This window comes from Rosa rugosa, chromosome 7, assembly GCF_958449725.1.
Source record: "Rosa rugosa chromosome 7, drRosRugo1.1, whole genome shotgun sequence".
NCBI classification, from domain to species: Eukaryota; Viridiplantae; Streptophyta; class Magnoliopsida; order Rosales; family Rosaceae; genus Rosa; species Rosa rugosa.
In genome coordinates this window covers 6444347-6466603 of record NC_084826.1, presented here as the reverse complement: position 1 = coordinate 6466603, position 22257 = coordinate 6444347, and the positions used below count along the sequence as shown (strand labels likewise).

The 22257-nt window shown below is 37.3% G+C and overlaps 4 protein-coding genes across 9 annotated transcripts; 3 read left to right on the top strand and 1 right to left on the bottom strand.

The window, feature by feature from the left end:
* The first annotated feature begins 2348 nt into the window (after window positions 1–2348).
* LOC133723893 (FBD-associated F-box protein At5g60610-like) lies at window positions 2349–4710 on the top strand. 2 transcript variants are annotated; one of them, XM_062150762.1, is made up of 4 exons: window positions 2349–2438; window positions 2813–3802; window positions 3927–4073; window positions 4177–4710. In XM_062150762.1, exons 2-4 carry the CDS (start codon window positions 2828–2830, stop codon window positions 4555–4557), a joined length of 1503 nt encoding a protein of 500 aa, XP_062006746.1. In that variant the 5' UTR covers window positions 2349–2438; window positions 2813–2827; the 3' UTR covers window positions 4558–4710. The 2 variants fall into 2 exon arrangements, with proteins under 2 accessions (XP_062006746.1, XP_062006747.1); XM_062150763.1 differs by lacking the exon at window positions 2349–2438 and having other exon boundaries at window positions 2646–3802.
* A 5325-nt stretch (window positions 4711–10035) lies between these two features.
* Window positions 10036–13565, top strand: LOC133720835 (uncharacterized). Of its 2 annotated transcripts, none has more exons than XM_062147317.1 (8): window positions 10036–10208; window positions 11112–11190; window positions 11479–11674; window positions 12058–12212; window positions 12453–12596; window positions 12697–12800; window positions 12901–13063; window positions 13269–13565. In XM_062147317.1, exons 1-8 carry the CDS (start codon window positions 10051–10053, stop codon window positions 13353–13355), a joined length of 1086 nt encoding a protein of 361 aa, XP_062003301.1. In that variant the 5' UTR covers window positions 10036–10050; the 3' UTR covers window positions 13356–13565. The 2 variants fall into 2 exon arrangements, with proteins under 2 accessions (XP_062003301.1, XP_062003300.1); XM_062147316.1 differs by having other exon boundaries at window positions 12898–13063.
* Window positions 13566–13749: 184 nt separating this feature from the next.
* Window positions 13750–17400, bottom strand: LOC133723411 (aspartic proteinase-like). Of its 3 annotated transcripts, none has more exons than XM_062150238.1 (15): window positions 17154–17400; window positions 16880–17063; window positions 16422–16787; window positions 16274–16334; window positions 16102–16196; window positions 15877–15989; window positions 15560–15728; window positions 15431–15470; window positions 15269–15333; window positions 15073–15186; window positions 14903–14967; window positions 14481–14637; window positions 14257–14376; window positions 14065–14153; window positions 13750–13982 (listed from the first exon to the last, which is right to left on the bottom strand). In XM_062150238.1, exons 3-15 carry the CDS (start codon window positions 16773–16775, stop codon window positions 13898–13900), a joined length of 1527 nt encoding a protein of 508 aa, XP_062006222.1. In that variant the 5' UTR covers window positions 16776–16787; window positions 16880–17063; window positions 17154–17400; the 3' UTR covers window positions 13750–13897. The 3 variants fall into 3 exon arrangements, with proteins under 3 accessions (XP_062006222.1, XP_062006221.1, XP_062006220.1); XM_062150237.1 differs by having other exon boundaries at window positions 16974–17063; window positions 17154–17397; XM_062150236.1 differs by lacking the exon at window positions 17154–17400 and having other exon boundaries at window positions 16974–17130.
* Window positions 17401–18086: 686 nt separating this feature from the next.
* Window positions 18087–20554, top strand: LOC133723413 (uncharacterized). 2 transcript variants are annotated; one of them, XM_062150241.1, is made up of 4 exons: window positions 18087–18152; window positions 18648–18741; window positions 19861–20079; window positions 20301–20554. In XM_062150241.1, the coding sequence occupies exons 3-4, from the start codon at window positions 19932–19934 to the stop codon at window positions 20441–20443; spliced, it is 291 nt and encodes a 96-aa protein (XP_062006225.1). In that variant the 5' UTR covers window positions 18087–18152; window positions 18648–18741; window positions 19861–19931; the 3' UTR covers window positions 20444–20554. The 2 variants fall into 2 exon arrangements, with proteins under 2 accessions (XP_062006225.1, XP_062006224.1); XM_062150240.1 differs by having other exon boundaries at window positions 18100–18741.
* Window positions 20555–22257: the final 1703 nt, after the last annotated feature.

Genomic DNA, 22257 nt, shown 5'->3' with positions numbered 1-22257 from the left:
ACTTCATTAATCAGAGAATCATGCTTGATTTTCAAAGTCCCAGCAAATCATTTCATGATCAATGCGAACCTGCAAATGCTAAAGTAATCAGTTCATCGACACGTATGTTTAACTCTAGCTTCATCAACATGATTCTCCTCTAAACAAATTAAACAATATATGAATATGGCTAACGAGTGCTACCATAGAATTTAGGCAGGATACGCTTAAAGCTGGAAGTCATTTTAGATTGAAAGGTAGAATATAAATGAAGTCTTTGTAATTTTTTCCATGCTTTATAGTTTATACTTTTTTTTTTTTTTTAAGTGGGCCTGGTGCGGCTGCCCTCAAGCCTTGATTAATGAAATTGCAGAATACAAGGGGGGGACATAGAGCCTGAACCCCAAATTATAATAAGCATAGAGAGAACATCCTAGATTAAAACCCGGATTCTCCACAAAATCTATGTATTCTAACAAGCACCAATTAGCAAAGAGTGCACGAATGGCTACTCTATTTGCTTTGACATAGCGGTGACATACCGGAAAGAGAACTCTATTACGAAGAAGCATAATTACCTGCTTTAGCACAGCTTTCCCACTATGTTGCCGCACGGAAATAAATCCGGCGACACTCAATTTCATCCTACCACTAGGAGGTTGCGTCCATTTGATCAAACAAATAACTCGCCGCCTCGCTAGGCCAGACAGGGCACACAGAGTGTGCATACCGGGACCAAGCCCACGTCGCCCTACCCAAAAAAGGTTGGGACTTATTGCTGGCATAAAGCCACTTCTTACTAAAAGTAAATAATAATTAGACAAAACAGAAAAGGAAAAGTAAAGTAGGCCAAGGGGCAAAGCCCAGACCACGTTATCAACCGGCCCAAACCCAAGGTTTTCATCACAGAGGCCATGACGCCACGCGCAGGCGAGAAGCTCCCACGCCGTGCCACCACCGGCAGTAGCACCACCATCCCTTAACGCCCTCCCGCTTGAACTGCCGCCCCTCCCCAGATAGGATCCGGACCACCTAGACGAAATCGGATCCGTCTGATCCGATCGTAGCCACCAGACCATCAGACAACGCCGTCCGGTTCTGGATCCAAGCCAAACAGATCGTCCGCCAAACAGACCGTCCGACGATCTCCGATCCCACCAAACAGATCGTCCGCGCTCCTCCCTGGGGTTCTGCGACACCAGCCCCACCGACCAGCCTTTTATTCGCCGCTGCCTCTCTGCGTCAGAGACTCCACGAGCCCAGAGCCGCGACGCCGTCACCCTGCAAACCTTCCTTCGACTGGACCACACAACATAGGACACAACGTCCCTTCTGGCCTGTCCGACGACGCCGCCGCGAGGGCGTGCCGTCGGACCAGGCATGCACTCCTAAGGGAAGACCAGACACCTAGGGTTTAGAGAGAGAGAGACACCGTTTATTCTTTATACATGACTTTTTTTTTCTTCACATTTGTAAAAGAGGATCAAATGATTTTTTATAGTTTATACTTTGCATTGCACAATGTTGTTAACAAAGTTTACAATTTGATCCTACCAGTTTTTTTTTTTTTGATACGAAATTTGATCCTCCCAGTTACGGAAAGTCCTTTAACCTCGCGAAGTCGTGGAATCTGGGATATGATTTGTTGAAGTGTGATCAGCAATACTCACTTCAGTGTGTGTGTGCATGTGGTTTTTTTTTTTTGTGAGAACTGTCTTCTATTTATCAATGTTCATGGAAAGACAAACTATACTTTTATATCCTCTAAGTCTACATTATTTATCACATTGCACCATGTTCAAAAACATTACAATTTGGTACTCCAAGTTACACAAAGTCCTTCCTCATTGCTATTCTAAAAAAAAAAAAAAAAAAGTCCTTCCTCATTGCAAAGTCATGGGACGCCTAATCACAAATACTCACTTTAGAGAACGTTCATTCAAATACATCACCGTGAAGAACTAATTAAACTTTGTACCCATTAAGTATAAATTGTGTCTTACATTGATTGCATCATGTTTTAAATTTTTTTACAATATGATCGTTCAAGTTACACAATATTGTTATCCTAATTGGTCATGGGATAAATAATTTATTAAAGTACTTGTAGCAAGTAATCAAAAATACTCACGTTACTGTTGAATCAAATACACTGATAATCCAAGACATGTATAGTCGTATACCCGTAATTCTATCTTTTGTGATAGTTTGGCAAAGGGACTAAAATTGGACTAAACTGGTCCATTTCGATACATGAATAACAAATTTAAGACTTTTTATTGTTGAGGGGCGAGGTGTTAAATTCTCAATTTAGAGGGGTAACTTGATATTAGGCCCAAAATTATTAAGGTAAAATAGAAGAGTGGGAATGAATGTCCTTGCACTCAGCCTCTCACAGTAACTCTCACCATCAACGGAAAGGTAGAACTGAAGTGACCCACTAAACAAAAGCAATACAGGTAACTTCTTTGCTCTTCTGAGATTTGTTAAATCTTTGAACTTTGCTCTGAAATTGTTAAAGTTTTAATCTTTGGCATGTCCTTTGTTTTCAGTTTTGTACCTGTATATATCCTCTGTTTGGATACCAAGAAAACCTAGCAAAACGAAATGAAAAGACGATGGAAATCTTATAATACTTGCTGTTCAATGGAACCCCAAATGCTATATATTTATTTCAATAAGAACTGACCCATATAAAAAGAATTCTGTTTCCAGAATCCAGATTCACGAGTGTCATAGAGGCATAGATTTATGTAGGCTTGTTTCCCAGTCACTAAAGCTTCATGTTTTATTTGGGTTTTGAACTGTAACACATTATCTGTTTCCAAAATAGGGTATCACATCCTGAATGGGTTCAAACTCAAAGCTTTTTAAAGCATGTATTGAAGATAGGATCAGTGGATTGCCAGATGCAATTCTTTTCCACATTATCTCATTACTTGAAACAAGAGATGCTGTAAAGACCTGCCTATTATCTCATAGATGGAACAATGTGTGGACTTATGTTCCGAATCTAGAGGTATATGTATCTTCACCGAAATATGACTCAGATGAACATGTGCGTCAAGCCGGGTTTGTTGATCGAGTACTTCTGTTCCGTAACTTGTCAAACATTCATAAATTCAGTCTTATCTGCCTTGGAATCGAAGATTATTTTGATCGTATTGATGCTTGGGTTTGCACTGCCATTAGGCGCAATGTTGTCGAACTTAATCTTGATCTTTATACCACACCCTCAAATTCCTACGAAGGGTGTCTTAAGTTGCCTACAAGCATTTTCATTTGCAAGACACTGGTAGTTTTGAAGCTGATACTAACAGATCATGTTATTGCTATTCCTCCTAACTCGAGTTGTTTTCCAAGTCTCAAGTACCTTGATGTTCAGGTATATTATCCTGTTGCTGTCGATACAGTGGCAAAACTGTTTTCATGTTGTTTCTCTGCACTTGAAGATTTAATTATACATGGAAATCTCGGAAGACTTAGAGATGATGAAGTTTTGAACTTAACTATCTCTGCTCCTAAACTCAAAAGACTACAGATAAAATTCTGTGCTGTTCCAGAGGATGACCCTTATGCTACGGATGGAGGGTATGAGTACAAAATTTTTGTTAATGCTAATGCTCCAAACCTTGAAAAGTTCAATGTCGAGTACCTTTTGGCAAGCTATTCTTTGAAGAATGTAAAATCGCTAAGCACAGTTGAGCTTAAATTCAAAGGTCTGCATGCGAGAGAGAACCTATATTTTGCTGATCGTATACATAAGCTCTTTGCAGAAATCGTGAATGTCAAATATTTGTCAATTTTAGCTTCAATTGTGGGGGTAAGTATGCTCTAACTTGTTCACTATATAGCATTTTTTGAACTCTGTATTTTATCCATGGAAATTCTATATTATGCTGAGGAAATATCTAACTTTTATCTTTATTCATCTGCCACTTGTGAAGGATCCTGACATTGCATATCAATATGCTATGCCTAGGTTCAATAATTTGAACCAGTTGGAGCTACGTCTTCAAACTTGCTGCTCTTGGCAATCACTGCCAATTTTTCTCAATGCGTCACCCAATCTGGAATATCTTCTGTTGGAGAATGTAAGTCCATGAGATTTTGCACATGCCAAATGTTGCCTTGAATTTACATATGCTAAATGGTACTGATATATAATTTTCAATATTATTGTTTAATGCTTTTTAGAACATCAATTGCCGTGCTCATGGCGCTCATATAGACGATCCTGATGGTGATATAGACGATCCTGATAAATATGATTATGATTCTGACAATTCTGACAATTATGATGAAGATGACTTGGTACATGAATGGTTTCCTCCCGAGGTTGTTCCTATTTGTTTGTTGTCATGCCTAAAGACTATTTACATACGGGGATTTCGAGGACGGATAGATGAGATGGAAGTCGCGGGGTACTTGTTGAAGCACGGGAAGGTTTTGAACAAGGTGACAATTCATACTTCTAATTTCTGTCAAGAATCAGTAATGGAGTTGTGGCAGATATTTTCAAGGCTCCCTAGGGGTTCAAAGACTTGTGAAATTGAATGGATCCTTCCAAAGTTGTGAATGCATCATTTCTTTGCGAAATGAACTTGAATTTACTATTGCTTGTAGCATGACCACATGAAATCCGTTTCACTTCTGAAACAAACTCAAGTGAGCAGCGCTGTATTAAAACTCCTTTTTGATGAATATTGATGGTAGCCATGCTTTGCTTTCTCGTTTCTTCACCATTCAGGGCTTTATATCGGAATTTTTGTAAGGACTCATACAACAGTGCTTTGCACTTACCTTATAAGAAGGTTACTACTTCCTATGATCTGACACCGCCAAAGAGTTCATTCACTATCCAAATCTTCTTTGATGATTCAGCTTGTGATGAATAGTAAGATTAGCATGAAATTATTCTTGTTTTCGATAAGACTGGAATGATATTGTTGAGTTCTTTTCTATGATTTTATTTTTTATTTTATAACTTCCTCTTTCACCTTTAAAGATCAGTACTAGATAATGAAATGAAAAGGAGTTGCTTCTATATTATCTATACTTTATTTTTTTTAAAGGAAGTGGTATAAGAGCTAACTCAGCGCCCTTATCCGAATTTATTAATAATCAAGAAAAACAAGATACATAGCAAGGGGGGCTAAACCAAACCTTGCCAAGAGAAAATACAAAATTGCAAAGTACAGAAGATAACTAAGATCCTTTGAGAAGCGGGGGACTAGGCCAAGACTGCTTCCAAAACAAACATAGTACTGAAAGACAAGAAAAAGAGGCACTCCTCATCTTTCATGCTTTTTCCACCCATAAAAATAAGGCAACCCTTCCACTATGAAAAACGATAATTTGGAAAACCCAAACAATCAGCTTGTAGAAACTTGTGGAGCTCATTAATTAGGAGGATTATTATACCAAGTAAACGTTGCGTTTGAGATTCCCAGATTTGCCATCTTGTCAGCTACAACATTACCTTCTCTAAAAATATGACTACATCGAAAATTCATTTGATGTACTTTAGATAGACAATTGCGCCAACGAACTCTTAAATTCCATGGAGGAGAAAATGATCTAGAAGAGAAGCAAACTACCACATTAATAGAATCACTTTCCAACCATAAATAGAACCACCCTCTAGCATAGGCAATTTCGATAGCCAAGATAATAGCATAAAGTTCAGAATAGAAGGAAGAATTCCAGCCAAGTGACTGACAAAAACTCCCTAAAAACCACCTAAGGCATCTCGAAACACACCCCCACAAGCTGCGTGGCCTGGATTGCCTTTCGCCAAACCATCAGTGTTTACTTTGACCCAAGGAAAAATTGGTCATTTTCAAAAAACATGGTGAACTTTGGGAGCCTTACCACGTTTAGGAGCAATTCCAGAGAACACAATAATTGGGCATCCAAAACACCCTTACAGTGACCAGGAGCAAACAGACTAATTTGACGAATCCATGCCAAAATTGAACAACACATAGGGGGATGATTATCAAAACTGAGCCTATTCCGAGCCTTCCATATCTGACAATGATTAATACCTTGAGTTAGTGAAAGATCGTACAACCTTAATTCTTCATGATCAAAGAATCATGCTTGATTTTCAAAATACCAAATTGTTTTTATTAATCAATGGGGACCTGATATTCTTATCAAAGAATCACAGAATCATGTTTGTTGATTAAGCAATAAGCAAACGTATAGAACAATGAGTTCTGCAAAGATCGAAGTGATACGAAGTTAGGCAGTATATGCTTATAAAGTAGTACAGATTGCACATTAATTATGAAGGATTTGGAGTATACCTTGGCAAAGTCAACAATGGGGGATTTGTTCAAGGTAAGGAATTAAGTTTTTATTAAGAGCTGAGAAATACTACTACACACGGAAAGAAAAGTTTCAACCTCTACTATAGAACAGAGTTATAGAGAACAACTTTACAGATGAAAGTTCTGATTACTGAAGGTGATCGTTTTGAGTCTTTCCGGGTTGTCCGAGCGAAATTTCTGACCCTCCAAATTAATGACTAATTTTGAATTCACAACAATGTATGTTCTACATCCATAATGTATCAAAATGAAGGGAGTGACGAAAACTACACAAGAAGATACCAATTTGGCACGCGCGGCATGGAGTTTATGAATGGCCTCCAGCCAATTAGTTATGGCTCATCCTTGGAATATCCTCGTTTCTTTGATGCCTTCATGCTAATGCAAAACAAATCTCCTTTTAGTAACAGAAAGTCCTTTGCAAGTAGGGACACATATGTGATACGAGACTAGTTTGTTGAAGGAAAACTCACTCCAATGTTGATGCAAATGAGCACACTGATCTACTCGAATGTTTTTCTTTGTTATAGACATGAAAACAACTGTAATACGAGCAAAATTATCCGTTTTGTAATACGGTCGAGCAAAATCATCTTAGAGTGTTAGCATGGTATAACTGGTAATTAGTCCTTAATTTGCTAATAAATTAGATAAAAGGGAAACATAGATTAGGGTAAATGGCTTTGCCCCTCACTATAATTTCAGTTTTGGTTTGTCTTTGGTCCTCTCGCAGTCTCACTGTTCAACAGATCTGAAGTGACCCTGCAGCTCTCCGAGGAGAACATATAGAAATCTCCAACAAACAAGAACCATAGTTATCCCATTCTTCTTGGCTCTTATGAAATCTGTCTTGTGTTTAATCTTGTGCATATCCTTTGTTTCCATTTTCGTCTGTGTATATCATATGCTTGAATATACCTATAAAGCCTAGAAGAACGAGATGATAACCAATGGCCGGAGCCGTAATATATCATGTCCATTCCAGTTTAGAACTGAAGCAACTTAGGATTTTCATAGGAGAAAAGGTTTCCTGAATTGTATTTTCCCCAACCCCAAAGACGTAACTTCCTCCAGATCGAAGGCAATTATAGCAGAGACTAATCGAATAATTTATGTTTTCTAGGCAAACAAAAATGCACATAGGATTTTTAAATGACCAAAATTACATGGTTTGGTATTATTCCCTTTCATCTTTCAAGACCTTATGGTACTTTTTGTGCTTTGCAACTCTCTTTAAAAAGAAGTATATCTTTTTAATTTGATCTGATTAGCTGGACATTAGCATATAGATACTGCATGTCTATGATTTTGACGCCCTCATTATCTTCCTTAAATCATGATCAGCTTATGATGACTAGTAAGATTGGCATGATAGAATCAGACTTCTTTTCTATAGAAAAGAAGAAAGGAAAATAGAAGTAGCTAGCAACAAAAATATTCCAAAGAATGCAAAAGTACAGTAATCAGAAGTTTATTTTCTTTTAGACCAACTTTATTCGTGCATTGGTAGCCTGGTAGGTAACTGCGTTTCAAAATCAATACGTTAAGTTGCCATTTCAAAACTACATAGTTGACACAGGTTGGGGCAGGGACGGAGCTCGGACATAGTTTTTATTTTATTTTTTGGCTGAAAGATGAGTGAAAGAGAGGAGTACCCTAGCTAACACTCTGTTGAATTAATCAAATAAAAAGTAGATAACAAGAGAGGGATACAAAACCAAAACCTCTCGAAGCAAACTAACAATTAAACAAAACTAGCAAAACCGAAACTGAGGAAGACCCATAATGTCACTATTACAATAGGACAAAATAAAAGAAGGAGGCACATCCCACCACACTAGTTGAGTTAACGACATACCGTGATTAGCCAATGTATCTGCAACTTTATTCCCTTCACGAAAAATATGAGAAGATCGAAATGTCATATTTGCGATGCAACTTAAACAATTAAGCCAACGAACACGAAGTTGCCAAGGTACAAGTAAAGGAGAGCGTAGGTAGTCTAGCACAAGTGACGAGTCAACTTCCAACCAAATGTGTTTCCAATCACGAACCCAAGCAAGCTCAATAGCCATTATAACTGCCAAAACCCCCGCCGCTATAGAGCTCGGACATAGTTGACTAGGGCACAGCTTTACCAAAGGAAAAAAGAAAAGAAAAGCTTGTAACTTAAATTTTGTTAAAATTTCAATAACATGTTTTTTTAGAACTATAAAAATAAAAGTTGAGCATATACTATTAAACGGAAAAAAAAAATTTCATATAATCAAACCATTTCTAAAGGGAAATCATGTGGTCAAAAATCAGTTAAAATTTTTTACATCAATTTTTCATTCTTTTAGTTCCACTTTCCAAAAGAATAGAAGAATAATTTTTTTTTTTTTTTAATCAACAGATCAATTCTCATTCAATCTCAAGCCAGAATGGCACAGATACATACATTCCATTGCCATCATGCGCAAGTCTAGGACGTGGCATGCTAGCACCACTCATTAGACAATCAGTGCTCACTTATTCAAAAGCGAGCATATACACTATGAAAAGAAAACATGGTAAATAGGCTAAGTTCGAACAAAACTTAAATTTTTTGAAGCCTATACTCCAGAGAACTCTAGTACCACATGTGTCGGGTATAAACATAGATTGTTGGATCAAATCACCTGGATCCCAGATACGAAACCCTCGAGAATTAGCTCTCCTCATTTTGGTCCACAAGTGGGCCATAATCCAAAGAACATTCTCAAATAATTTGGACACCCAATACTTCCAAGCTGATCTAGGCTTTGGAGTTGAGTTGGGCCACACACGTGATATGGGCCACCCAACTGATTTGGGCACCCAAATTGGATTGGGCCTCCATTTGGAGTTGGGTCTCCATAATGATCCAAGCTCCCCTCCTTCGGCACCTATCCCCGTCGCTGCAACTGCCTCCTTCACTCCCGGCACACGGCCATCATCAATGCCATCCACCGCCTGCAAGGAGAAGTAAATCAAGAAATCCAAAACAAATTAATGACAAGAACAAAACTCTAATTGCAAGGAGAAGAAAATCAAGGAATATGGCTAGATAGGGTGGGCTATAGTTAAGATTGAGATCACTTTGTCCTAATTATATATGTATGAACACAAACTTCAAAAAATTTGGATGGGCTACAGCCTAAGGTTGTCCGGGAACTATGCGCTAGTCTCTGGGTTGGGGTGCATTTTGGAGTCTGGGAACACTCGTGACTATACATGTTGATATATATTTTTAACACTCATATTTATTGAAATTCACCAAAAAAAAAAAAATTATGTATTGAAATTCTTTTGTGTCATAATCTCACCACCATTAGTAAAACGTGATTTTTAGAAGGTTTCCCAAGTGACAAACCACAATAATCTCAACTCAATTTTTATATTTAGGATTTTCTTAATTGGAAGTTTATGTCCGATCTATGATATTTCGACTCAAGACTTGTGTCAAATTAAACAAAAGGAAAAAAAAAAAAAAACAAATTCACGGGTATCAGGCTTGAAAATTGTGTGTTAAGGTGTTTCGAGAACCAACTTTTTCAGCTTTTCTTAATCGTGCGATGCATAAAAGTAGAAAACGCATAATTCTCTACACCGTGCAGCTTATAGAAAAGAGAAAGAAACGAGTGAAAAATAAGAGAACCCATAATATTAGAAAATTAAAAAAAAGTAACAAAAGGAAAGAAAGAAATGAAGGTATACTGGGCTTGAGCCCAGTATGTATGGGTGCGACCCAGGTACAGTCGGGCGAGGATCCAAGTCCGTCCAATTTTACTATAATAACCCGTTTCATAGACCAAACCGCAGATTACGAGATCGGAAGCAGCTTTGGGTTTCTCTCTCTCTCTCTCTAGCTCGCAAATTCAACTCCACCAGGTTATTGCTACCGGTGTTTTGATTCTTATTTGTTCCTGAATATCACGAATTTGAGGTTTTCTTATCTAATTGTTGTTAAAATTATTCATCTTTCAAGATTGTTGATTTGGGTTTTGGACCAAGTTACAAATTGTTATTGGTTTAGGCTTAGTTTGAGTGTTCTGTAAATACCCATTTAACCTATTCGTGTTTTGGTTTTACTTGTAATGCTTGGTATGTGTATAATATTGAAGACATTCTCTTGACCAAAAAAAAAAAAACTTTTAATTACAATTGGATGAATGAGAGGAGAAAATTAGTGCAATTTGGCTAGTAGGAGGAGAGTTAGACAAAAGAAATTGGAGTTTTTGTGGCAATTGAACAGTTGGTTTCACTACATTAGCTATTGTTGTTGGTAATGATTTTTATGTATGTATTGGTGATATTTGTAATAGGTGTGTGTTTTCTCATGTTATAGCTATACTTGTTGCTTTTCCTCTGTTAGTGGCTTTTAATTGATTTGGACTTAGCGAGAGGGGTTTGATTACTGCTCTTATTGGTGCAATTCAACTATTTGGCTAAATACTAGGGGAGTTAGTTAAGAGTTAGATGATAGAAATCCAGAAGATTGACACTTTAGCTTTCATAATATCAGTTTTTCTTGGTAATGAAGAGCAGGTCAGTAGGTTTCACTACATTAGCTTTTGTTTTTGAAAAATATTCTTGGTGTTCTACTCCCCAGACATATTTATCGTAATTTTAGAAGAGTAACTATAAAGTGGTGTTTTGGTGCCTGTTATGAAGTTTTGATATTTGCATAGTTTTGTCCATAGTTTTGCTCACTTTCTGTTCTGAGATTCAAATGAATTTGCCCATCACCTTGGAGTTGGAGTTTTTATTTGTTGTTGGTTTATGATGGTTTAGGCAAGACATGTCCAACCGGTGGTATAACAGTAGACAGGAAACAAGCACCCGAGACAAACAGCAACACGAGAAGGAGCAGGTAACTAGTGGGCCACTTGTATTATTGGTTTGTAGGATCTTGTGTCTATTATCATAGATCTGATGACCTAGTTGCATAATTGGCTTGCCAAACAAGTGGTGTTTTTTTTTTCAGTGACCTCCAAGTTTTATGGTTCTCACATGATTATATTTAGTTCCTCATGAAAAATCATTTCATTAGACTACATTAATCATATGGTACTTGGCTAGTTTTATGTTTGGCTTTTGTTTACGGCCAACAAGGAATTCCCAATTTAACGATATGCATTAAAATGACTTTATGGTGCAGGCATATCAGGAGTCACTTCTTGATGATTTTGCAGAGGAATTCAGACTTCCTATTAATCAAAGGCCAACAGAAAATGTTGATCTGGAACATGTGGAACAAGCGTCATTGGACAGACAGTTACCATCATCTAACATTGGTTTTCGGCTTCTCCAGAAAATGGGGTGGAAGGGGAAGGGGCTCGGTAAAGATGAACAAGGTTTGTTATTATATTTATGATTATGTGATTGTGTATTGAGTTTGTTAATTGATATCTTTAAAGTAAGTGACCACCTTCTTTCATGGACAACTTGTATGTCAACTTGTTTGAGTGCCTAAAGGCTACAACATGCTGCTCGTTCTTTAGTATATAAGTTTTCTTTAATCCCTTTTAATGGCAATCATTATTGGTCTCACTGCGTATAAAGTATTGGTATTGCTTATAGTAGTGATGATAGATTGGCCCTTAAAAGGGATTAATTGCTGTCATTGTTGGTCTCACTGCTTAATTGCTTCTAATCGGGTAGGGGACATATGAAGTCTTGGTATTGCTTATAGTAGCCCTGGTGTTCTACATTCATAACATCTAATCGGGTTCTGCAGGAATTGTTGAGCCAATAAAATCTGGGATTAGAGACCCAAAACTAGGAGTTGGAAAACAAGAAGAAGATGATTATTTTACAGCAGAAGAAAATATTCAAAGAAGAAAACTTGATGTTGAGATGGAAGAGACTGAGGAACATGCAAAGAAGCGGGAGGTATGCCTTCAATCTTAGATACTATAAGTACTTAAGTTATTAGATAATAATGAAGTTGATAAGCTACTTTTTCTGAAACCCAAATTTAATAGCAGAAGGCAGCATATAGCATATATGCCTGTCTTTTGACGGGAATGGTATATCATAAGGGACCATCAACTTTGGAAGGTCTTGAGAATTTCCTGCAGTTTTTATTACCTGGTGGCTTCTACTGCCTGCTTCGTGCACATTAAAATCCAGGTTTTAGCAGAACGTGAGCAGAAAATTCAAACTGAGGTGAAAGAAATACGCAAGGTGTTCTACTGTGACCTGTGCAACAAACAATACAAATTGGCTGTGGAATTTGAAGCTCACTTGAGCTCCTATGATCATAATCACAGGAAGGTAAGCGGTTTATGTTGATTACAGTCACAATCACTTTCTTTGACTTGATTGTTTCAAATTTGGTCTGAATGGGAAAACCCCTTAAATTTGAGGCTTGCAGCGTTTTAAAGAAATGAAAGAAATGCATGGTACAAGTAGTCGGGATGATCGTCAAAAACGGGAGCAGCAGCGCCAGGAGAGGGAAATGGCAAAGTTTGCTCAGATGTAATCTTTTGCCTCTCTGATTCATGCATTAATTTTTTATTTTATTTTTTGTATAGCCTCATTGACTTATCATTCCTTTTCTTTTCTTTAATTTAAGGAGTGCCGATGCCCGTAAGCAGCAGCAGCAGCTACAACAACAGCAAGAAGAATCTGCATCAGCCCCAGGTTCTGCTGAACTGAGAAGTGCTACTGCACTTGCAGATCAAGATCAAAGGAAGGCCTTGAAATTTGGGTTTTCTTCTAAAGGTGGCGGCACCTCTAAGGTAAAACCAAAGTGAAGTTTCTGATCTATTGTAACTATGTATTTGAAGATATGAATCTAAACTGCATATCACTGTCTAGGCTTTGTGAGTAAACTACATCGACTCATAGGAATTGACTAAACTGCATTTATTATTAATGCATTCAATTCATTTGATGAAAAAAATATGCCCGTTAACATATTGGCACTTCTCTCCTATTTTGCAGACCTTGTTTGGTAGTGCTTCAAAGAAGCCAAAAGTAGCAAAAGTAGCTGTGGCCTCAGTATTTGGCAATGATAGTGATGAAGAATAGGTGACATAGCTTGTAACTGCCCAGCGGCTCTGTACCATTACGAAGCTTTCATTGTTTGTGTGTCATAATTATGCAGTTTATGTTTCCATCAGTTGTATGCAGTTGTGATGTGAGGAAAGATCCTTTAATAGGTGTACCAATTAAAGTCAAATACACCGAAGCATAAGAATGATGTGGTTAATAAAGATTGTCTATTATAAGTGCAGACTATTTGCTCATGAGGATAAACAATGCTTATGCCTCCCCCCTCCTTGTGACTAAATGAAGCTTCTGCATTCTGTAATGTTGTTTCTTGATTCATGGTTTATCACAATTCACCGCAGTTACAGGGAGATTTTTGACCATTGGCACTTTATATATATATTAAATTTTTTTTATGCATCAATGCAAAGAATTTTAGATAGGAACCATCTATACATTTTTATTATAAAGCATTAAGGAAGAGATTTGAATATGATACACTCTTTGATCACAACCTATGACATCTCCATCTTAAAAGTTTCTGAAAACCACCAGTTACAGAAAACCAGAATGTGGGGTTGTTAAGCAGCTTCGGCAAATCCGATCTCGAGGTTACTGAAGTCGAAAATTGTGTGATATGCCCCCATAAATACATCTCCAAGGATCCTGCATGAAGGTTGACAAGCCTGCGTAAAGATGGACCTAAGCAGATGTCTATAAACTTGAGTATTAAGTTTCCATAACATACCAGAGAGGACCCGATGGAGGGGGTATATCGAAAGCTGTAAACCCACTGATGCAGATACCAGTAATGCCTTGGCCAGTTTTCAGAACATACTGAAAAATTGGAAAGTATGACAAATAGTTGCAGACTCAATATATTTATAGAAGAACTTATCATCAATTACAACCAGAATAACTGGTAAATCTCAAATCTAACCTGTTGTGGAGTGAGAACAAAAGGCTTATTTCCGATGGTGAAGGTAATGTTCGGCATGCTTGAAATGCTATTGCAGTCAATTATCGACTCTCCCATTGGACTTGGCAGGCTCTCACACAGCTGTTAAAAGTGTTACGTTCAATACCAGCACCAACTTGTAATTTTGTCTCAAATTTTGGCTTCCAAAAACATGAGATGGTTCCGGAAAATTCAGAGATTCTCACCTCATCAATGTACTGAAGTACTCTTTCTTTTGTTCCTTTTTGTCTAAGCTGATTCTGGGCCCAAACAACAGCCATCTCACAAGCTGTGCACAAAGCAGTGTCACCAACAGATGATTCCTCCCTATCTTCTCTTTCGATCACTGTTTCAATTCCAGCACTGCCCAAAATTGGGTTTGACAGTCAGAAATTTAATGTAATGTATGTTTCACATTGCTGTTTAAGTGCTTAAAGGTTTTGACAAGAACCCCTTCAGCTACACCCTGATCATATTGTCAGTTCTAGTGTTTGTGGTCTACTTAACCTTAAGTAACATTCCTAGACTGATCACTATATATCTCCATGAAACTGCTTATGCTATGTTTGAACAGAAAGATTGAAAAAGAAAAAAGGAAAAATATATGTAACTATCAGAATATCCTCACCTCACATACTGGCCCCCATTCAAAACACATAAACCAAGCTGCTTACATACTTGGTCAGGTTGTACCTGCAGATATGCAGATCATGGATAATCCATAAATCCGATATTGGATATGTTAAGGTTGAAAATAGAAGGGTTCAGATTAGGTTAGAGATAGAGAACAAAACCCACCCCTGATATTAGAAGATTCCATATCAAGTCTCCATACTGAGAAACAATTTGCTTACATTCTGTACTCACTACTCCTTCAGCTCCAATAGCATGGTTAACTTCAGTAACAACAGACTGAAAAAAGAGACACAATGTGAAATCAAGCCTGGAGTCTTTTTGAAAATATTACAACTGTAGAAAAGATGAAAATACATACTGTTGGGCCAGTGAGTAAGGACGTTCCTGAATCCACGACAGCAGCACAACCCCCCTCACAGACACCTGAGTACAATCATAAAGTTTAGTCATTCTTAGACACTTACAGTTTGAGTTTTCCTCAGGGTATGATATTAGAATGAAAAAGTAAATCCTGAGTCACCTGTTGACTGGTTTCCGATTAAGAGATCTCCCAAATTGAACTGAAAGAAGTAAAGAGATGTCAACTTATAGATAATTTCCAAGGAATAATGTAAGAGTTGCAGACATAAAATCTTCCAATTCTAACCACCTGCCAGTAGCCCTTTTTAGTAACTGGAACATAGGTATGCTTTCCCTTATAGTGCGTTTTGTCAACACCACCAAAAACAAGTTCACCTCCAACTTCTGCATCTGCATCTCGATTAAGCCAGAATGAGAAGACCTCATCATCTAAAAGACCTTGCTCTGCCATTGTAGACCTGGAATTTTAAAACAAACACATTATCGCAATTTTAGAGACAAAAAAGTAGTTTTAAGAGACAAAAAAGTCTACAAAGGTTAATTTTGAGGACAGGCAAAGACTCAAGTTATTTAGCATGAGGTTTTGACACGAAAATAGTAAAATACCACACTGGTGTAGCATTTCCAACAGAGATTTCTTGAAATCCAAGCCCAAGAAGTCCATCAAACTTTGCCAAGACAAATGTGAGACTGCCTTCTCGAGTGGCCTCGATGAATTCCTGAATATAAAAATGAATGTTTGAAGGTTTAGAAGCATTACCAGTATGCAGCCAAACTACAAATCAAGTCTAAAAGTGAAAAAAACAAGAACAAGTCAAAGAAAAAGCCTGCCTGATTTTTGACAACTACATCGCCGACTAGAACATTATCTTGACTGAAAAAACCAGAAATGGATCCACTTCCATATGTTATTTGAGCAGACTTTCCTGTACCACAAGGCAACCATTATAATCTGAACTTCACAAAATCACTAGAAACCCCTTAAAACTCATATGATGATTACCGTTTGCAATATAGGTACTCGACTTGCTTGACTTGTACCGAGTATGGAAATAGCACGCAATCTGGGGCATGTAATAATGGAATATAAGATTTTATTATTTAAGATCACAACTTCACAAGCAAAAATTAGTTGAGCAAAATTTACTTACAGACAAGTAACACTTTGCTGATGGCACCCAAAGATTGGAACTTCCTGTGTCGAATATGACAGTAAAGTTCTGAGGTGGTGAGCCAATACCAATCTCACCATAGTATTGAGCATCCATATAATTCTCCAGGGGTACTATATCTTCATCATCACCCAAATAGTTATGATCAATCACGCCCCTTATAGTAGTCCCTCTAAATTTTGCCTCCCTTGCTGCTCTGGCAGCTTTGATGGTCTGAAGATCCAAGGTTCGCTTCTTCAGACCGATTCTCACTAGGCCATTAGAGGAAGCAGGAAGCAGTGCACAGATTAAAGTCCATAAGCACAAAGCCACCAAGAGATATTTACTCCACATGTTCCGATATATCTATCAAAAATAGTTACAAACAGTAAGCTGAGAGTTGAATTGGAAGCAAGCACACTAAAAAGTTGATCACTTATGTAAGTTAAAGATTATACACAAACAAAAAGAACCCATGTCTGAAAAATCGGCAAATACTATTGCTAGCTAGCTAGTTGTTCATGATGATCATGAAGAATTAGCAACTCAAACCTTGCTCAGCTAGTTTGGTTTGGGAAAGTTGGAGATGGTGTTGTTGTAGAAGCTAAGTTTGGTGATAACCAGTTGATGATGATGATGAGCCTGAAGTGTCCAGAAGAACAAGTAATCCACAAAAGTCAGAAACTACTAATTATATATGTAGTGGTCCATAAAAATGTGCTAGTTACTTACTCGACCAATAAAAATATCTCAGCATCAACATCACAGGACTAGCTACGCTCTATAATTCCTCCGTAATGGGCTTCCTTCCAAAACTCAGATCGGAAGTGCTATAATCTCTAACGAGGCAGATGGAAGCTACCTTGAAGTTTCCAATATAACAAGACATTTTTTTTGATGCACAAAAAATATAACAAGACATGGGCAAGAAGGAGCGGGGTAGCAAAAATTTAAAGTACTTCTGGTCCTATCTGAATCAGAGCCAATATGGGAGGTGAAATATTTCCCCAGTTCTCCCAATAATTCAGAGGCGTATCAGAACTTCACAACTGTTCTAAGTTCGAAGCACAAGAAAACAATATCCAACGGTTTGGAATTATTATAGAGGAAATTCTCTAAAAATAATGCGATTAATCTTCACTATAGTTTTTTGTTCCCACAATGTTGAATAAAGTTTTAAGTTCAAATATCTCATTGTCAAAGATGAAATATTATAATTCACTATAAGACTATTATTTTAGGAATCATAAATTTGCAAAATGAATACGAAAACATCGACAAATAATTGTCTAAATCGAAATGATGAAAACAATTATTATGAATTACAAATAGTTTGTTAAATACAAGCTTTTCTTCTCAATGAAAGAGCCCTACTTCAAAACTCACTCCTACATTTCATTATCTAGTAGTCTAGTGGTAAATGTAAAAATAGACAGAAGTTGACAATGAAACTGACATGCCAAAGCAAAATAACCATGTCTTACATAGCTTACGTGGTATACTTGGAGCCATGTAGAAGTGCATTGCATCAGTAAAAAAATCTTTCCATAGCAACATTAATGTCAATTGGTCATTCCAAACAGAGACACCCTGAAGTCCCACTTCAGCTCGCCCGACCCGGCCCACTAAAAACCCCACCCGTTAAGCTTATACCCTGTTGACACTTCGCTTTCTCTAACAATTTCAGAGTCACAGTCTGTCACTCATTCTCTGGGTTGTTTGGCTCAAAAGGTAAACTTTATCTGGGTTTCTCCCAGTTCTTTCTTTGTTAATAGTCTCATTTCTAATTCCTTGTAATTGCTAATGGCTCGGATTTGGGTGATTTTATATAAAAAAAATTCCATCTCAAACTCTCAGTACCAGACAAAGTTTCCATCTTTTCTCTTATCTATTTGTATTTTCTTTGTCAAAATGGGTTCTTTCGTCGACATGTTTTGAACAGAATGGTATTTGAAAACTTGACGCAATGAGATTGAATAGCTTTTCAATTAGATTGAACTGAAATTGTACTGTGATATGGTAGCGTTGTGCTTGTGGGTAATGTATAAAGTTGAAGACTTTGTGCAATATAAATCAGCTTGATATGGTGGTATTTACTATTTAGTTGCGTATAACTTGATAGTTCAAATGATTATCATTGGTTGAAGTTTTGCACTGAGATGAAAACTTGTGCTTGTGTGTTTTTTTTTTTTTTTCTTTTTTCTTTTTCTGAGACGCCGCCATTAGTTTTCTCAAGGATTTGGCTTTAAAGGAGACTATTTTCGCACTTGGAGTTCGAGTTGCAGACTTGGAGTTCCGATTCGCAGCAAAAGATTTGAAGGTATGATTCCAATTGATTTTCGCAATTTGAATGTTTAGGCTCTGCTTTTCAAAGGCTTTGTGAATATAAGATTGTTGATTGTTACAACTGAATCGGAATTGCTTTGTATCATTGACTGAATGCATAGATGTTGTTTGGTATTCTTCAAATTTGCTGCCCAGATTTCAATTGACTCCTTGCTCAGATGTTGAGACTTTAGGCCTTTATTAGACTTGCTTTTTGTTACTATTGTTGTTGTGTTGTGGGTGGGAGCCAGAGAATGGCGGGTTGTTAATTAGAAACTTCCCGAGTTTACTATGTGGATTGTGTTAGAGGCATAAAGTGAACAACTTGTTTGTTTATTGCGTTTTATTTCAGTCAATGAGAGGTATTGATCTCTTGGCTTACTTGATCCACCTGAATGGTTAACTTCACGATTTGTCTACCTAAAGTGTGGATGTTTTGTGCTCATATTACAGTTTAGCCAACAAACTGAATGCATTTTGAACCAACAGTAACAGCCTAACCAGTACCAACATTCTAAAATTGAAAAGAAAAGATAAAGGTCAATCGGAAAATGAATAAAGTAGAGCATGTCCAGATTGTTATGCTCCTCAAAAAGTATAAGCTACTGATTGTTATGCTGCCCAGTTTGTTTAATTGATATATATATATATATATATATATATATATATATATATATATATATATATATATATATACTTAATAGTTAATAGGCTTGTCTACTAGGAAGTTTAATTGATATGCTGCCCAAATTGTTATATTTTAATTCTTGGCAGATTGTTATGTTTATGTGTAATTGATAGGATGTTATGTTTAGTGCAGGCAACAATGAGTTCTAGTACTACTACTAGTGTAATTGAGAGGATGTCATGTTATGTGGTATATATAAGAGTAATAATTACATCAATATAGGTCGTTTATACGCAAGGCTTACGCCTTACTGAGGATCACCGGAAAACGCCTCGGCCTAGGCCTCAACGTTTTAAAACATTTAATTTTTAAACTGACCCATTAGTGTACTCGTATTTGGGTTTGTGTCAGTTAGTCTGTGTTTTTGAACTGTCAAAATATCAAGATTTAATTTGGTTACTGAAATAGGCCACTACTATTTTTCAGTGTGATAAGGCCATTGACTTGTCCTGGGTGTGTGAAGAGAGCTCAGAGTTGTAACAGAAAGTTACTGAAAGATGGCATTGAGGCGCTACTTGGGGTTTTCAGATGGCGAGCTGATGAGGTCTGATTGCAAACCTTGTTCCAGATTGATGAGACAGACTGCTGGGATTTTCACAGTTGGAGGAGGATTAGCATTCTGGATTCTTTGTAGATTGCATTATGGTATGCTACTTCTACTAGTTATGAGTGGTCTATACAAGCATGTTTAATGATGTTAAGTCCCATATATCATATTTTTGATCCGTACGTTTTAATGCCAAGTTTAAGAATAAATACCTGTGCTTTTGTTCTTCCCCGTCAAATAACTCATAATAGCTGTAATGTCTCTCAGTCTATTTGAATAGAACAAAAGTCATAGCATTTGTGGTTCTATGCCTCTGCAGGTCCCAGAATTACAGTTCCTAGGGCTCTTCGGTGGGGAGCTTGTGGAGCTTTATCTGTGAGCTCGTCCACTGCTCTGCTGGTACGCTTGCTTAGTCCAGAATGTGAGCCCCAAAACATAGAAACTTATGACAAGGGAAAGTAGCACCTAACCATGAAGATTGTATTGCTGTTTTGAGTAAGTTCTGATGGATTGTTATGTAGGAGTGTGAATTATAGATGGAACTCAATTTAAAGCTAGATATTTTGCTCTGAATGGATATCAATGGATGTACCATTGATATGAAATGAACATGATTAAGGAGATGTTTTTCTTGCATCTTTATGGTTATTGTTTGTTCTCGTTATAACTGCACATAACTAGTTTGACGGGGGTGCAAATCGATTAACAAACAAACTGATTTTTAATAAAATCAAAATCTTCCTGCCATTTTCAGAAGATCTGTGAATTATTTCTCATTGAAATGTGCATATGCAAACATGATTCACAAGTGCTGAAGTGCCCATTAGTACTACAGCAATTTGCAAGTCAGCCAATGCCTTTTGGTTCAAGTTAGAAACTGATATGAGTTCAGTACTATAGCTTCACAGCTAGCAGACACATTGATTTAGTGAAAATAGAACCATCATCACAATTTATTGGAAGTGTATGCATTGAATCCATCAGTGACCTTACTTGAGACCTAACTTTAAGTGTGAAGAATGGAACCATCAACCATTCCAAATGAGCTACTGCATCAATATGAGCATCCACACCAGTAATTTTCTTTTGTTTTTCGAGTTACCAGTTTCGCATCAGATATTTCCTTAAGTTTAAAAGGTGAAGTGGATCTTCAGTCACCTGAGTACTGTACATTTCTTCTTGTGAAGGGAGAAGAAACAGATTTCAGTTCACTAGTCTTCCAATTAACAGTCTTTATGGGCTTAATAACAGTGATCCATAAAGTTACTATTTGTTACAGGAAAGACAGATCAACATGTATAAAAAGGTCCATTCTCTACCTTCTGTAAGTTAATTAAAAAATCCACGAATCGATTCGCCTATTGTGGTCTTTCTTTGTTCTTATGTGGTGTGGAAGTGGCTGAATGGCACGCTGTGTCACAGTCGCAGAGCTTGAACAGAAAAGAGGAGAAAAGACCTGGTCACTTGAGAATGTAGCAGTGCAGAACCAAAGGTCAACAATGGTGTTTATCAGAGTCCGGAAACCATTCTTTTGGAACAACAATGACAAAGTTGCTTTCTTTGTGAACTCCGAAAAGGGTTCAAGGAAGCACTGGTCACCTTCTGATGAAGCAGAATTGGGTGTTTTGGCTCATGGAGCTCTGAGCTGTCGACCAAGTAGTAATTAAGGCCAGCTTTTCTTCAAATTCTCCAGCTATTTTTTCTGCAATAAGGTAATCTTTAATAACTTCGTTCTAGGTGTTTATTTTGAATGAGTAGTGTTTTGGACTGTGTTAGAGACAATGTGAATGGAGGCACCAATTACTCATCACAGTTCAAGAATTAGGATGACGTTGGTAAAGAGTCTGGACCCTTTAGAATTAGGTTAGCTTCTTGTTTTTTTTCTGGGTTCTGTATGCATTAGATAGAGTTGTATTTAGATTTTAGACTGAGATTGAACTGTAAAAGTCATGCTGATACCACATCCATACTCTTTCCATCATCTAGTTTGGGTCATTCTTGGCCTTAGCTTCCCACACAGTTTTGCTCCTAAACTCTTACAACCAAACTAGACGCCTCTATGTCAGAAGAACAAAACCCCAGCTACCACCAACTTTGCTCATGATCAACTACTACTGAGTTGGAAGAAGGTTGCATGCTTGACTTCTGAATCTTTTGACGTAAGTCATGGTTTAGTGACTTCAAGAGTTCAAGGTCTTTGGAGGTCAGATATTAGTCAAAATTAAGTGACAATTGAGGATAGCATGAATCTCTCTTGCAGCTATTTTCACAGCAAC

Coding starts and splice junctions, on each gene's coding strand:
- LOC133723893 (XM_062150762.1), top strand. CDS start 2,828: ATGGGTTCAAACTCAAAGCTTTTTAAAGCATGTATTGAAGATAGGATC. Junction 3,803..3,926: donor TTTTAGCTTCAATTGTGGGG/GTAAGTATGCTC, acceptor CCACTTGTGAAG/GATCCTGACATTGCATATCA. Junction 4,074..4,176: donor AATATCTTCTGTTGGAGAAT/GTAAGTCCATGA, acceptor AATGCTTTTTAG/AACATCAATTGCCGTGCTCA.
- LOC133720835 (XM_062147316.1), top strand. CDS start 10,051: ATGTATGGGTGCGACCCAGGTACAGTCGGGCGAGGATCCAAGTCCGTC. Junction 12,213..12,452: donor AACATGCAAAGAAGCGGGAG/GTATGCCTTCAA, acceptor ATTAAAATCCAG/GTTTTAGCAGAACGTGAGCA. Junction 12,801..12,897: donor ATGGCAAAGTTTGCTCAGAT/GTAATCTTTTGC, acceptor CTTTAATTTAAG/GAGTGCCGATGCCCGTAAGC.
- LOC133723411 (XM_062150238.1), bottom strand. CDS start 16,775: ATGTGGAGTAAATATCTCTTGGTGGCTTTGTGCTTATGGACTTTAATC. Junction 16,335..16,421: donor CAGCAAAGTGTTACTTGTCT/GTAAGTAAATTT, acceptor TACATGCCCCAG/ATTGCGTGCTATTTCCATAC. Junction 14,377..14,480: donor TACTTCAGTACATTGATGAG/GTGAGAATCTCT, acceptor CACTTTTAACAG/CTGTGTGAGAGCCTGCCAAG.
- LOC133723413 (XM_062150241.1), top strand. CDS start 19,932: ATGGCATTGAGGCGCTACTTGGGGTTTTCAGATGGCGAGCTGATGAGG. Junction 20,080..20,300: donor TCTTTGTAGATTGCATTATG/GTATGCTACTTC, acceptor ATGCCTCTGCAG/GTCCCAGAATTACAGTTCCT.